Source organism: Etheostoma spectabile, chromosome 9, assembly GCF_008692095.1.
Source record: "Etheostoma spectabile isolate EspeVRDwgs_2016 chromosome 9, UIUC_Espe_1.0, whole genome shotgun sequence".
NCBI classification, from domain to species: domain Eukaryota; kingdom Metazoa; phylum Chordata; class Actinopteri; order Perciformes; family Percidae; genus Etheostoma; species Etheostoma spectabile.
Window position 1 is genome coordinate 35,590,505 of NC_045741.1, and position 15,771 is coordinate 35,606,275.

Here is a 15,771-nt window from a genome sequence, read left to right on the forward strand (position 1 = left end):
TGATTTCAGTCTTGTATAATTCCATTGATTTTATTATTTTTTAATAAACTCTTATCCATCAAGGGATAAATGCAGATCCTTATTCCTTAGTAAAATGAAATAAGTCATAACATGAGAAGTATTTTTCATAAAAAAATGTTTTTGTTCACTGTTGTCTGTGCTTTATTATCCAAAGTTACATTCTTTAAACTTTTTGTGTACTTGCATTACATTTTTATTGTGGTAATAAAGATGACATTCATTTCACATACTGCTTGTAAAACAAGTAGACTAGTCATTATATATATATATATATATATGACTATAGGCCATTACAAATAAACTACACTGCTGATTCACTAAAAGTCCATATAGGAACATAAATATTTGATGACAATTTGTATTTAATTTCCAGAGATGGGACCATGATACAAAAGTAATTTGACAATTTCAATTTAACAATAAGGCATAAGTGCATGAAAAGGCACTTTTACTTACTCACGCACTCAAACACACTCATACACACATATCAAGATTCCTGTTTAACTGTGCTGAAGAAGGAGTTGAGGGAGAGCTGTCTGCTGCTGCTTTTAGCAGCACTCTGTTTTGGTTTTTTTGAGGTTTGTGGATTCTTGTCAGTCTTTGTGCTGGTCTGCTTCTGCCTTTTCCCATCCTAAGTGAGAAAAGTGAAGACAAATGATGACGGTGTAATCTGTTATTGGTATATGATTATAGAATAAGGTACATGAATGTATACATAAGTAAGTATACTTACCTTAGAGGTTTGTTCTTTTTGACTGTCCACAGAGTCGCAAAGCTTCACAATCTGAAGGAGTTAACATGTTGATCCCATTAATTCAGACTACACATGAACAGATGTGGACACTCACTCAGTCCTGCAGTCACTTCTTTCTGAAACAAACTCAACAACTACACCTACTACTTTCCTTCACATTCTCTGAAAATCAACTGAATAATCGCATTCAAAGAGAAGATGTCATTTTCATTTCAATGGATTAAAAGGTCTTCAAACTGCAGCTCCAAATAGCAGCGTGATATCAGTGGAAACTTGAACTTTGTACCAGTGAAATTCTGTAATGTGGCACATGGAAACTACAGTGCCTTTGTACACCAGAAGTGCATTTAGGAAAGTAGCCAACTGCTGGTGCTGCAGATGCTGCTGACTTCACTTACACAGCAGGGACACACACACACACACACACACACACACACACACACACAGTAACAAAACCTTTTTCAGTCCTGTGGAAACAGCAGCTTCCTGTAGAGCGGACCTGGCGAGCCACTGGACATTTTCAGTCTGTGTTTGTGTGTCAGTGTCCTTCAAACACACACTGTAAACCACGTATGTCTGGTGAATGTGGGAGAAGATGTGAACCACCTGCAAACAGCCAATCAATGATCCATCAAAGGGTTGTTGTTCTGGCTGCAGAAATAGTTTTTTTGCATTTAAAATTGTGTCTGACAGGTAGATGGTAAACACGAAGCTTACCTCTCCCACATACTGGAAGAGGCTCTCAGTCAGATGGGTTCCCAGTATCCCGCTGATCTGAGCACACAGCACCTTCTTCCGTTTCATCTCAGAGCTCTTCTCATCCAGCAGACGATTTGGAAACTCCCACAAGCCTGCCAGCAAACCTGTACACACGCACACGCGCACGCACACACTTGTACCTGTTGTTTTTTCTTTGATTCTCATAATTTTACGAGCCAACTGCATCACAAACGATACTACTTTCTTCTGTGAGTTTTAAACGTAGACTGTATAAAATAGGTTTTAAAGCGCTCCCAAGCGGTGCAATGCTCTCCCTTCCCTTCACTGAACCCTCTATGTTTACAGGCTTGTGCTGATGCGCAATGTGATATAGTTGCCACAAAAAATATGAATGAAAGTGGCAGAAAATTGTGATAACAATTCTAAGCTATAAACTTGTGATTAATATTTTTATTTTTTCCCGAATCGTGCAGGCCTACTCTGGACCACCACAAACAGATCCCCCACCAGGAGGACACACTGCAGACACGGACCTTTGTTAGGCCTCTGTGTGAGCAGGTACTCGTCTTCTCCCTGCTCTCCAGGTCTGAGCACCACACAGGTCAGAGTTCTCTCCACGCGAGGAGGCTTCTTTGCCGGCTTTCTGGGGAAGTTCTGAACACCTAACTCATCGTCCCAGGGCTCCGAGGGACACAGCAGACATGTCCCACTGTTTACTGAGGGAGAACAGAAAGTACTTAATTAATTATAATAACATGACTATGTAAAGGTCTGAGGATGAGAAGAGAACTCAGGATGCTTACTACAGTCTTCTATATCAGGAAGGGTGGACGGCTTCTTGTCCAGCTTCCCCAAGAGCTTCCTGGAATTTTTCTCTTGTTTGACGTGAACCTGCACATTCATACACAAATCCCAAAACTTTTCAATAAGATCCAAAGCATTAACTATCTATATTTGCACTTTTGCAAAGCACAACCCATAACCAATGCTTTATAACACTAGTTTAGAACCTTACCTTGCGGAAAGAGTGGCAGTGAGAGTGCACGGGACACTGGCTGCAGAGTGGTCCTTTGGGAGTGCAGACTCGTGCTCCCAGCTCCATCATGGCCTGGTTAAAGTCCCCGGGTCTCTCAGGGTCCACCAGTGTATTGGCTATACTCCTGAAATTGAGCAAAAAAACATTTTAAAAACAGCTTCGGAATATATATTTACTTGTATCAGACTCCTCGCTCGGTCAGTCTGCCGTTTCTTTTTCCTCTGTTTCTCCGACAATGCTTTCCTAGCTTTCTGCTTCTTTTTCGCCGGCTCAGCCATGACAAAAGTGTGAAAAACTCCATTGCTACCTTGTTAGCCAGTTCCTTAATGGGCGTTAGTAAGCAGTGCCGTGATGCAATTAGTTAATTTGAGACCTGAAATCACGCAATACTTCCTGAATCCAGCAACTATGGATGAATCTCAAAATACCATTTAAATCTTTTAAATACATTTTTTTTTTCGTGCTTTGAGCACATAAAAAGCAAATTTAAATTTTCCAAGTTCATTTTTAGATTTGGATTGAAATAGCTGAAAGAAAAAGAAAAAAAACTAAAAGTAGGAGTGGTCTGCAGCATGCAGCACAAGCTAAAGTGTTAGGAGTGCAAGCTGAGATAGACAGACTGTAAACTGTTTCAACTACAATACCTTTTGTAAAACTGGATTTCCTAATCTAAATATCTAAATCTCACCTAAAAATTATGAAACAACAACAACTGCTGCCTGAACTCATCTGAGACAACTTCGAACACACAGGAAACCTTCTGTGTAGACTTAAACAAAACTGTCCTTGCCAGACCAACTAAGAACAGGTTTGTGTGGCCGGTTTGGCCCAGCGGTAGAGCAGGCACACATACACTAAGAGTTTAATGCCTGGACACAGAGGTCCAGGATTCGAATTCGACGAATCCTGTATGTCTTCCCCCTCTCTCCCATAGCTGTCTCGTCAAAAATTAAAAAGGTGAAAAAGCCCAAATAATAATCTTTTAAAACAAAAAGCCAATTAAAAGTGTACGCAGAGACCATAATTGACCAGTAGAGACAGTGATTTGAGTGATAGGCAGACACTGATGTTTACTGCATATAGAACTTAAAAGCAGGCACCAAATCCAAGAAAAAAAAAAAACACAACATTAACAATCATAGATATTACAGTAGGTGTTAGGAACAAAGTCAAAATGCAGGTTCCTTGAGGATTTTAGTTTGAAGTTTAATCTCACCAAAGTGCCTCTGTTACTGCAGGACCTGTGCTGTCAGCTCCGATGGCTCTCAGGCGACACAGCACCCGAATCACATTGCCATCCACGGCTCCAGTAACCTAGGCGACAGAGATATTTTTTTCAGTAGTCTGTGATAAACGAGGTAGTAAAACTGCGTGTGGCCTAAGAGTTTGCTCGAGCCCATAGACACACACCTGGCCCAGTGCTATAGAGCCTACAGCTGCAGCAGTGTAGCGTCCCACTCCAGGCAGCTGTTTCAGCAGGCTGTCCACCGTGCGAGGCATCTGCCCCTTGAGCTCTGACACCACCTACAACAGGCAAGTGATGCAAGTGAACAACCTTCACAACAATATTTCCTACTAAGTCATTACTATGTTCAATTTTAAGAGGTATGTATTTTCATTCTCTATATCCACTTCCGGGATAGCTCAGAAATTCCGGCAGATGTCCATCTTTACGGCTGGATGTTTGTTACCTTCCACTTTCTTTGTGTTGGAACTTTTAACTCCGGTGGATTTCTGAGGACTATGGTTAAGTGCTCCTCAGATCTCTGCAGGGTAAATCCAGACAGCTAGCTAGACTATCTGTCCAATAAGAGTTTTCTGTTGCACAACTAAAACAACTCTTGAACGTACATGTGTTCTACCAAAACAAGTTTCTTCCCGAGGGTACTTTGCAGCAGCACTGAAGCTCGGTCCGGCGCTTAGCATCGCCCATGAGTGATTGGTTTAAAGAAATGCCAAGGAACCAAAGCACGCTTTTCTCCCATCCTGGAATGCTTTTTGGACTAGCCAGACCCTCCTTCACAGCGCTGTGGGGAAAGGTCTGGCAATGCGAGACTAGTCATTTCATAAATCTTTGCACTGAGCCACAAATTTAGAGTGAATGAAGAACACAGAAGGCATTAGAATAAAATGAGATCTATGTCGGACAAATTATTGATTTACAAAACACAACACAGACCTTTTGAGCTCCTTCATGCAGTCTTTTTCCTCTGGAGTAGTAGCCAAGACCCGCCCACATCTGGTTCACTTCCTACACATAAATGAAATCAAGAAATTTTGTTTTAAATCAATACTATGTTAAAATCACAATCATCTTTAATGACTGCTTTTAGTAATCACCTCTAGAGTAGCAGCTGCCAGATCCTGCACCGTGGGCCAGCGCTGGAACACAAGTGGAGAAAGAGTTTTAATTACACATAATGCATGCAATATATTACTAGGGCTGCACAATTAATCGAAAATGTAATCAAAATTGTAATATCCAAATTGCAATAGTTGTTAAAGGCAAATTATGTGTCTAACCATTCTGAATGAAGTACTGTGGGGCTGCAGAGACGTCCTGGGACTACAGTACAAATCCTATCCTACAGACTAAAGGAAAACTACGGAACCCCCCCCCCCCCTGGGTCAGCTGAGAGAAAAAACTTGTCTCCTGGTAGTTGTACTACAGCCCTTACTTTTAAAAATAAGTTTGGTAATGCTAGAAAAATGATGATACATACATACTTTTTCTCGGATTATTATTTAAACTGTTTGCATAATAATACCATATTATACTGATCACTCTGAACAAGATACCCATGGAGCCATCATCTGTCCTTGTGAAAGGCCCAGGATGTTTCTGGGGGAAGAGCAGGCAGAGGAGATTCCCAGATCCAATGAGATGAACTGACAACATCCACTTTGTTATGACTTTGTATACACATCCACTTTGTATAAATAAGCAGCTGTTGAGAGTTTCCAGTTGGGCATCTTCTGTACTATTCTGTATTGTGAAAACTGTCTCCTTGCGTTCACAAGTAAAAATGAACTTTTATATAACGTCAGCGGTCTCTGTCTCTTCTTGATAATGAACTTACTCTAACAGGTAATTTTGAAGATTATTTAATCATTAGATTTATTAAATATTTTTGTGTCAGTGTAGTAGTTTATAGAAGGTCCCTAAGCACCGCCGGCCAAGACCACTTTTATTTCTCCAGGTTGGAGGACAGAACATCTTTGTTTGGTACAGATTCCTGCAAAAATCACATTACATGACTATAGTACATGAGAAAATGAGAATAATGATCCCAAAAAAAGTGATCATTCTTTCTAATATTGTGAATCATATCGCAATCGCAACATCAGTCAAAATAGTTGTAATTTGACATTTTCCCCACATCGTGCAGCCCTATATATTGCACAATGATATAATTAATATCTCACAAGGCCTCCAGTAAAATGAACACCTCAACCTACCTTTATCCATTTGATGTAATAATCTATCACCGTAGCAACTTGAGTCTGTTGCAGCATGATTTCTGAAACCCACACTAAAACAAAGAAACAGTCTCATAAAGTGTGTCAGATTTAGCTGTTTAATTTTGACAAGAAAACATCTTGCTACCTGCATACGTCCTGATGTTGCGGTCTGACTCTGTCACAGCCTGTGAAAGAAATACAAGGAGCCAGTCAATTATAGCATGCACAGATGAAAACCAAGAGGCAGCATGGGCCCTCCAGGAGTCCCTGTCACATGGAAACCCCAAATTTTCAAACCAAATCTACAAAGGTCTGAGTGCTCTCATCGCCTCAGGACCAGCTGCTGGGCCTAAGAGGAAGTAAGAAATACTAAATAAAAAGGAGAAAAAAAAATACATAGGGCAATGCAGATAACGCTTCTACAAGGTGACAGCATTATTTTTTTACATGTGCATAATCCAAGGTTGGGTAATTTATTAGTCAGCAATAGATCCATTTTATTATAGTAATCCTAAAACACTGTCAGTTATCATTAAGAAATGATGACATTATGACTGTATATTCCAAAGCCCTAGTATAATTTACTGTGGCTATGTAACCCCTGTTTTACTTTTAGGATTGGTACAGTGACTAAATAAGTTAATACAAACACTAATGATCAAATTAAATTAGGTGTGACAGAAATCTCTGTCAAAATAAAAAGGTGGTTTCATGTACACCATATGTCTGAAACAAACTAATTCACCTTCTGTACTTTTACAATACAAAATTAAAGTCTGCACAACCAAATATGTGTATTTAAAAAAACAACTAAAAAAACAGTGACATTAATGTTTCTTTCTACCAGAGTCCTCCATGGCAGCTCTCTCTTCTCCTTGTCGTACCAGTTGAGGAGCTGAGAGCGCAGCAGCACAACATCAGCAGGATCAGGGAAAGCGTGGTATGTTGATGGTGAGGAGGCATTCGTGGTTTCCTCTGGAAGACCAAAATCATAATTCTCATTCAGACTAAACGACTGTTCTTAAAGCAATACACTCCAGGATGGACCCTATTGAGGTAACAATATCGAGTGGGAAGATTTCATATAACATAACTTTTTATCACTGGTGATGAGTTTCTCACCCATCATTGTATTTTGTATCAAAACGTGGGCAATGTGTGTACTGTGTGTACGTAGTATCAATGTATGTGGCAAGATTCCCCTATATCTGTAATCGCAGCTAAATTCTACAAACACGTCATAGACAGGCAATAGACTTTTCAAGCCAGGCATCAATTGTGAATTAGAAAAGAGTGCTTTTAAAATGTTACGCTGCTGACAGATGGAACTGGCTTCAGGAGTCTCTTAAATTAGAACAACTCGATTCCATTGGGACATTCAAGATGATGCTTGAAAACGTGTTACAAAGGGACTGCTCTTGTTTTTAGTAGCCCTCTCATTCGCCTACATTGGTGATTGTCATTTGTTTTTATTGTTTATATGAACTGTAATTCTGTGATTGCTCCTTCATTTTTTTTTTACATATTGTAAATTGAGTATCGTTTTGTGATCATATTATGTCATGATCATATTATTTATTTGTACTGTAATTTTTTAGATGTTTTATATTACTTTTTATTTGTGCTAACATTATTGGGGAAAAAAGAGAGCTAGCTTGATCTCAATGGCCCTCCATGAATAAATAAAGGTTATTTCTTTCAATTTACTAGTTCATAATTGCTTTATAAGGCGAAGGTGCATTTGAAATGATATAGAATGTATTACCTGTAAAAGTTTGAAATTGAACATCATGGGCCCACAAGATTAAAGTGGTCATTTCGGAGGCTGTCACGTCACCACTTAGTTTAAAAAAAACTGTTTCTTTTATTGTGTCCATCTGAGCGATGGGTAAAATTATGGTCTGAGAGGTTCAAAATGAGTTATTTCATGCATGCACAATACAGAATGTTTGCAGATAGACATCGACAGTCAAATGTGTTTCTGGTTCATAGTGACTATTATTAATATTGTGGATAAATGAAGTACCTAACGTGTGTATTTTAGCACAATTAATTATTATCAACATGGTTGGTTACTAACGTTACCGTCTTTCGCAGCTTTGCGTGACCTCTTCCGCGTTGGTTTTGCCGTATCTATCACCTCCAGTCCGGCTATTTGGCTTTGGAGCATTGCTGAACGAAACCTGCTCATTTTAAAATACCACGTGTAAAAATGTATTTCATTTATCGGCCACAGCACGAGAACTCTTGTTTAATTTACGGATTCATTTTGGCTCCCGCCACGTTGCTGAGCACGGACGGTCGCTGCTTGTCCAATCCGCTGCAAGTAAACAGCAGACGTATGGGTTACGTCATATCCGGTAGGAGGGTCAATGTCAAAGGATCTGAATCACAAAAACTTTATTGATCCCCGTAGGTAAATTCTGTATTGCAGTTGCACAAATTGTATAAATATCAAGTAGAAATATAAATAAAGAAATATAAGAAGTGTGGATGTATAGTGTGTTTACATAGTTAAAGGAATTTTATGATATGGTATTGACATAACATTAACAAAATTGAGCAATGTCTGTGTGGTTGTGCAATTGTATCATTTCATATTGATTTTTATTGATTATCATAACCCTGAATTGGAGAAGGCATTTATTTCATGAGTGCATATTATAGACTGTAAAAAATAATAAAAATGTAAATTATCATTTAAAGACTTTAAGGAAGGATCTTTGCAAATGCTGTGAGAATCAGTAAAATGCTTAAAATATCCTCAACAGGTCAAAATGTTGAGTTAAGCAAACTAATAACAATTCAGTGTAAAATGTATTAAATTGTACTGTCTTTATTTCATCTAAAATTACATGTAAAGTTCTAAATGATTACTTTTAAAAAATATAATTCCACGACAGAAAAAGAGAGACGGCGAATCAAGAATTATACTTCGGTACGTCTTTTAATGACATAAAATCAGTATTTACAAACATATTCCAGTTTATTCATCTCTATAATTTTTTTTTTTTCAAACGTTTATTTTTTGGGGCATTTTTAAGCCTTTAATTTTACAGGACAGCTGAAGACATGAAAAGGGAGAGAGAGGGGCAATGACATGCAGCAAAGGGCCGCACGTCGGAGTTGAACCTGCAGCCGCTGCGTGGAGGAGTAAACCTCTATATATGTGCGCCTGCTTTACCTACTGAGCTAACCCAACCACATTCATATACATTATTATGTTGATTTGTCCCTCCTATTAGCCTTCAGAGTTGGTCACCATCCAAAACTGGAATGTAAAGATTGAAAAGAAAAGAAATAATTATTCTCGCATGGTTCAGGCAACCTAGGAAAAAAGGATTTGATGAACAAATAACAATCCATACCTACAGTGATGTTAACCTTGTTAGTAAGCAGGATTTCTGCTTGTGTTTCATCCATATTCATGTACAAAGTGTCAGCTTGGTGCTGTAGAAAGATGGGGGGTTGAATCAGTTAGTACTCCCTTATAGTAAATTTTACAGTGACATTTTAACTGATATTATCGTAACATTTTGTAAGTTATTAAAGCTTACCATAAAGGCTGCAAACAGTGTGCTGCCGATGCCTCTCTGCACATGTTCCTCAATAACTGGGTATGAGCAGACAAAGTGCTGATGGGCAGAGATAAAAGTATTAGTGTGTGTTTGTGCACGCATGTGTACAGTCTGTGTGTGGTGTGTGTGTGTGTGTGTGTGGTGTGTGTGTTTTGTGTGTGTGTGTGTGTGTTGTGTGTGTGTGTGTGTGTGTGTGTGTGTGTGTGTGTGTGTGTGTGTGTGTTTGTGTGTGAAAGCAGGATGTACCTTCAAGGCCAGACTGGCTTGTATTTGGGAATCAGTGTGTTCTCTGTTGCCCATAGCGTACAGAAGATGTTGGATCACTCTGAGAGAGAGAAGCTCACGAGAAACTTCTTGACTGTTTTCGGCCAGCAGGCTTCAACACATTCAGCACCAATAAAAGCAATCATATATTCTTATTAACCTATAATAACAGCTAAAACTATAAGATGATTAAGTCATTAAAGCAATACACTAGTAATACAAACTAGAAAATTACGCAGACATTTTATCAGTGTGCCTCCTACTTGGTGCACATGCGAATAGCAATAAAACTAGACCTAACCCTTCAGAGATATAACTTTTTAAAACCTAGTTAAGACGTTAGGACGTGTGTGTGTGTCTGTCTGTGTGTGTGTCTGAGAGAGAGGGATACAGATAGATGTCGACAGACAGACATACAGAGTATGGTTGCCTGGTTACTAAGGACCAATAGGAAGCCTTTCATCTCTGTGATGTCATCTCTTTGATCTGTAATCAGTTAACGACTGCACCTGGCACCTGCTGTCACCAGCTATTCAGATACTGAACAAGCTCTCAAACAAATGATCATATCATCAAAGGGATACTAGCTATCAATGAAATAAGGTTCTCGTGGGCACCAGAAGGCCTTTGTGAACGTATTGATATAAAGTTAATGTGGATAAACTTAGAAATGTGGGCGTATCAGCGATGTGCTTAGCTCTGCGTTCTGCTCAGAAATGTGGACGATGTTTAACATGGCAGTGAATGGAGGAGGATTGGGAACTCTTGTCATTTGAAAGGTCGCTGAGCAAATAAAATAATTCATATTGCATACATGAGCACATAATCCGAAACTAGACAAGAATACCTACGTTTTGATGTATAAATTGGCCATGACAAGTAGGAATTGTTGGTGTGAGAGCAAGTTATAGAGAGAGAACCAAGATGATTTTTTAAATCCCCCACTCTGTCCTCCACTCTAGCTCTCAACATTCCGCCACATACACACACAATGGAAAATCTGAGACGGTCTGAAAACGGGCGATGCGTAAACTGTGATTTGGGAGAAACCGTACTTGATATCTGAACGCCCATTCAGCCCAATAATTGCCAAAGTCTTGTCTTCGGTTTAAACTTCTAATCATGTTTCTACGTTAAAGTATGGCGATACAGCATGGTCCCAAAGAGGAGGCGTTTTGAGCGATCTTGAGTGATTTCCCGAACATTTCCCATTCAGAACTATGAGAAATATTTCGCTGTTTTTGGCCAATTTCGTGAAAACCGCGTGGCAAATCTTTTAGACAAGTCATAGCACACCATCCGGATCATTACACACGTTTCGATGTATTTTGTGTGCGCGTGTTGCCAATGCTCCAGGACTAGCAGCGGGACAAAAATCTGGCGGAAGCATAATAATAAGTATGGGCACTAATAGTCACTGCGCCGATTGCTGCTATTGCAGCACATCGGCACACTGAATTAAATACATTTCAGTTTTTTTTACATATCACTATAAAAAAGGAGAATCACATTTTCTGATGTTTGCTGTGTACTTAAAAATTAATTGCAATATGCCTTGTTACACAGGAAATATATTCCTTACCGTATAGTTTTAGCTGCAGCAGCTTGTTGCACAAACACAGGCAGAGATCCAGTCATCTTGATTATATCAGACTCTGATAGGATTGTATGAATCAACAAAATATGTTATGGTACCTTGTTAATGGGACCAAATATATCACATTATGTAAAAATCAACTAATGCTAGCACATTAACTGATGGGTTTGGGTAGGCGGTAAAGTATGTGTCTGTTTCGGAAATTGTGGAAATAATAAGCATATTGTGGGTGGTCCTAGAGGAAAATATATTTCCTGTCACGGATCAGTCTAAAAGGGTTACTGTACTGTACAAGTGTTAGGGGAAAAGTCCTTACTATGCTTAACCCTCCTATTGTCCTCAGGTCAAATTTAACCCATTTCCAAAGTTTCTGCATCAGAAATACAGGTTACTTAAAACCAAATTGCCTCAAAATAACATGGATGCTTCCATATTACGCTTTTTGCAAGTAAAACAAAGGATTGGATCATTACTCTCATTGAATTGTCAGGATTTAATTCTACTTCGAAGCATTTAAAAAAAAAAAAAAAACTTTTCAAAACAGTTTCCTGACTAAACATTGACCAGTCTGTGATCTACACCACATCCTCTGATTTTAATTATTAGTCAAAATAGTTCATAATTCATGTGCTTTTTTTTAAAGGTATGAGTTAATATTAATAAGGTTTATTGACCAGGAATTCCTTCAATAAGAGGAACACTAGTGGCAATAGGTTGGAATGAAGTTGGCTAAGAAGCTAAAACACAGAATAGGGTGATAATTTATACTTTACAGACAAAACAGGAGGACAACACAAGGGTTAAAACACACACACACACACCACACACACCACACCACACACACACACACACACACACCACACACCACACACACCACACACACACACACACACCACACACACACCACACACACTCACAGACCCCTAAGTGTCACCTTCCATATTGTGGTGCTGCTGCACTTCTTCTTTAGTAGGCCTCAGCAGAGTCACCAGTCCACTGAGCAACATTGGCCTCACATCATAACACTTCAGGTCTAGGATCAGATTTGTAGCTGCCAGAGATACAGAGACACACAGGGAGAGAAGACTGTTGAGTGTGATGACATTAAAATGTGATAATTTATTACAGGATTGACAATTTTAAGTCACAGCCACAAGGGCTAGAGGATTTATCGTACGTAGTGGTCTTTCAAATTAAGTTACAGCGCACACACAAACAAACAATTAGACAGCCACAAGTCTACCACCATGTGGTTTTAAACATGTTCTCAGCTTACCTTGATTCTGAATCTCCAGGTGCAGGGACCTGAGCATATACAGCAGTGGGTCTACAATGCTGTGATGGGCTGTTTTCATTTTGGACTGTGAGAGAAGATAGTGAGAGACCTATTGTTTTTCTTCTTATGGTAAATATATCACATTTTTCTATGAGGTCCATTGTGTGAAACCGCAAGGATGAGGGCACATGCATGCTCTGAGAATGATGAAAGTGCATGCGGGCATTATTACATGCTTCGTGTGTATTCTAATGCTATACCTGCACAGTCTGTAATGTGTGCAGGACCAGCTGCTGGGCCGGAGGCGAGGTACAAGTCATGAGAGCAATCAGACCTTTGTAGATTTGGTTTTGATATTTGGGGTTTCCATGCGAAAGGGACTCCAGGAGGGCCCATGCTGCCTCTTGGCTTTCATCTGTGTTTGACCTAGCTAAGCACTGTGCAATGGATTTCACACCTGCAAGAATGTGAAAAAATAGATATAGAAATAGATAGGGCGTCACAGATAAGGCTACTACAACACCATATAAATTATCCAAATGGGAAAAGGAAAATACTTGAGCATCAAGTAATGTGACTAGATAGAGGGAAATCAGCATGTCAAGTATTAAGCAGTGCTTAAAAAACTACTGTTCTGAACTGATCATATGTGTAGTGAATGAAGACATTTTTTTGTATGCCAGGAAAAATCGGTGTGAAATTTACCATGACTTTCACAGATAATCTCTTTGTACTTGCGACCAGCATTTGAGATGGTGAACAGAAGACGGAGGGCGTTGGACTTCTCCTCTTCTTTGGTCTCAATGTGGTTCAAGATGTCCAGGAGAGTGAGAACACCTCCATCCTCCAGGAACTCCATTAGGTACTGATCACTAAGGGTAGTGAGAAAAGTGGGTCAAAGACAAAACTACATAATGAGTGACACAGATACAGTAGTTTAAAGATTATTCTGCAGCATTTCATCTCACTCACTGGCCTGATGCAGAGAGGAAAATCCCAATTGCCTTAAGCTGCAGTCCCAAGAATGTCCCAAACATGTATCTGAATATTCAGTGAAGGACCTGGTCTTAGTTGATTGCACAGCCAATCCAGAACAGGAACCAGGAGTAGGCTAAGCCTACTTCCTACAGGACTCAAACCTTCAAACGTCTTTATGTATGATTTGATTTCAGACAGCCACAATACAGTTAAATGTGCGTTTAACCAACTCCCTTCCTCATCCCTTTTGTCACTTTGTCAAAGCTACAAAGAAGACCAGCATTGTTACATACAAAATACAGTACAGGATCAATACACAACATAACTATGATTTGTATTAACTTAATTTGCATAAATGTGTAAACTATAAAGTTTAAGTAATCCTTACTGTTACATTCATCAACTGCAGCTTACCATAATGTTTATAGGCTTTTCTACTGTGCAGGCGAACAAAATCAGCAGGGCCTAAAATAAGTGTGTGGACAACACTCCTTACCAAAGAAAGGATACGTGAGTCTCATCCAGGTGGTGAGTCGAGCCAGGAAGAGGCTGGCAACCTGTGCAAACTCCAGCTCCAGCTCATAAAACGTCTTCCCTGTGCTTTGATTCAGGAAAGTGTTCAAGATGCGGCTGCGGACTGTCCTGTCACCACAGTCCCATTCTCGAAGAAAACTGAGCACTTTGCCGATATTCGCTTGTTTTTCCTCTGTTGACATCTTGTCTGAATTTGTCTCTTTAAAAATAATGTTTTTTCGCGAGCTTGATTTGCTCTTTATCTTCTCCCGTACGTCCGTTCAGCAGTTAGCTGACGGTTGCTTAGCAACGCCCCCACAATCTCAGTGTGGCGTGTGACAAACTTCATTTTACCCAGAGGTGTAGTGGTAAAAAAAGAGGTGGGTAAACTATAAATTCTGTGATCACGTGGACCATGACGCGATCACCGATAAGTCTCTCTCTATATCTCCACTCACTGTGCTCTCTGCAGCAATTGTCAGTCTAACCTCTGTCTGTTACCATTAAAACCATTAAAATAAATTATTTAGCATGCATTAAATGGTTTAGGTATCCAGTCTGAATGATATATATATATATAGTAAAACCCCCTTGATTTTCTCCATATGAATTTATGTTATCAGCCATAATGTAAAAACCATCCGAGGTAGACTGACCCAGTTTCTGCTCCTGATGAAGCTAGAAGTCTGTATGATATCAACCTTGTAATATTAAATAAGAAATAAGAAAAACAATTATCCACTATCTTGCGTAGAAAAACTACATTACCCACAATCCTAAGCGTAACAGCAACGTTTCTGATTGGTCCAACTCGCTGTTACCATAGAAACGTTTACCGTACCCGCGAAACGCTAGAGTGACTGACAACAATAACTAGCTAGCTGACTAGCAAAGGGAGCTTCTTCTCACTAACTTCCAGTGGCCAGAGAATGAAATAACATCCAGTTATTTATCAGACAATATATCCTGAATTTCACTAATGGGAAAAAGTAGCTAGGTGACCTGCAACTTCATGTCTGAAAGGGGTAGGCTAACCTAATCAATGCCGTGGCTGTTTGAGTCAGTGGCATGCATCTGCCATTAACCAAATTAACCTCCAAAATATTAAGTTGAGTTCTGTTTTCCGAGCTCTCTCACTTGGGCTTCTGTCCCAGACCGTTTGCTGGCATCAGGAGGAGGGCTGCTGTCTTGGCGGCGCTTAAAAAAATTACGGTTATCCATTTTTCAAACCCATTCATCATTAACTACATGTAGGATAGTACAGTGATGTGCAGTCAGGGTAGGCAGTGCCTACCTTGCCAAAATTCAAGCATAAAAATGTTTATTAAATAAATGTATTATAAACTTGTATTTGTATTTTTACGGTTTATTCTTGTGATTTATGTGTGTTGTTCCAATTATTTAGACGGTACGATGACAAATGTAGCAGTTACGCATAATCAAATAGAAAAAATGGTAGAATAAGCAGTGCCTTTACTGCCCATTCAAGCGATTAGCACTTCGCACTTCGATCCTGTATTCTTTAACATGTACGTCAAAAGGCACAACTCTGCCGTGCCTTTGTACGTAAAT

The 15,771-nt window shown here is 39.4% G+C and overlaps 2 protein-coding genes across 2 annotated transcripts; both read right to left on the bottom strand.

Annotated features, from left to right (window-relative positions):
• Positions 1 to 153: 153 nt before the first annotated feature.
• Positions 154 to 8,311, bottom strand: mutyh (mutY DNA glycosylase). Its single transcript, XM_032524811.1, has 15 exons — positions 8,079 to 8,311; positions 6,838 to 6,968; positions 6,139 to 6,178; positions 5,991 to 6,064; positions 4,872 to 4,913; positions 4,711 to 4,782; positions 3,942 to 4,055; positions 3,748 to 3,845; positions 2,511 to 2,655; positions 2,299 to 2,386; positions 2,029 to 2,211; positions 1,493 to 1,638; positions 1,232 to 1,381; positions 755 to 805; positions 154 to 652 (listed from the first exon to the last, which is right to left on the bottom strand). Exons 1-15 carry the CDS (start codon positions 8,182 to 8,184, stop codon positions 509 to 511), a joined length of 1,584 nt encoding a protein of 527 aa, XP_032380702.1. The 5' UTR covers positions 8,185 to 8,311; the 3' UTR covers positions 154 to 508.
• Positions 8,312 to 9,006: 695 nt separating this feature from the next.
• On the bottom strand, positions 9,007 to 14,532 carry armh1 (armadillo like helical domain containing 1). The gene is made up of 11 exons (XM_032524819.1): positions 14,197 to 14,532; positions 13,681 to 13,749; positions 13,414 to 13,580; positions 12,969 to 13,165; positions 12,709 to 12,793; positions 12,367 to 12,483; positions 11,418 to 11,490; positions 9,818 to 9,947; positions 9,551 to 9,628; positions 9,362 to 9,443; positions 9,007 to 9,264 (listed from the first exon to the last, which is right to left on the bottom strand). Exons 1-11 carry the CDS (start codon positions 14,400 to 14,402, stop codon positions 9,242 to 9,244), a joined length of 1,227 nt encoding a protein of 408 aa, XP_032380710.1. The 5' UTR covers positions 14,403 to 14,532; the 3' UTR covers positions 9,007 to 9,241.
• Positions 14,533 to 15,771: the final 1,239 nt, after the last annotated feature.

Bases quoted from the DNA above. Each gene is read 5' to 3' on its own strand.
- mutyh (XM_032524811.1), bottom strand. From the start codon at position 8,184: ATGAGCAGGTTTCGTTCAGCAATGCTCCAAAGCCAAATAGCCGGACTG. The intron at 2,387-2,510 runs GTAAGGTTCTAA...ATGAATGTGCAG, and splicing joins ACTGCCACTCTTTCCGCAAG to GTTCACGTCAAACAAGAGAA. The intron at 653-754 runs GTAAGTATACTT...TTTCTCACTTAG, and splicing joins AAAAAGAACAAACCTCTAAG to GATGGGAAAAGGCAGAAGCA.
- armh1 (XM_032524819.1), bottom strand. From the start codon at position 14,402: ATGTCAACAGAGGAAAAACAAGCGAATATCGGCAAAGTGCTCAGTTTT. The intron at 11,491-12,366 runs GTGACACTTAGG...CAATCCTATCAG, and splicing joins GCAGCACCACAATATGGAAG to AGTCTGATATAATCAAGATG. The intron at 9,444-9,550 runs GTAAGCTTTAAT...ATCTTTCTACAG, and splicing joins CACTGTTTGCAGCCTTTATG to CACCAAGCTGACACTTTGTA.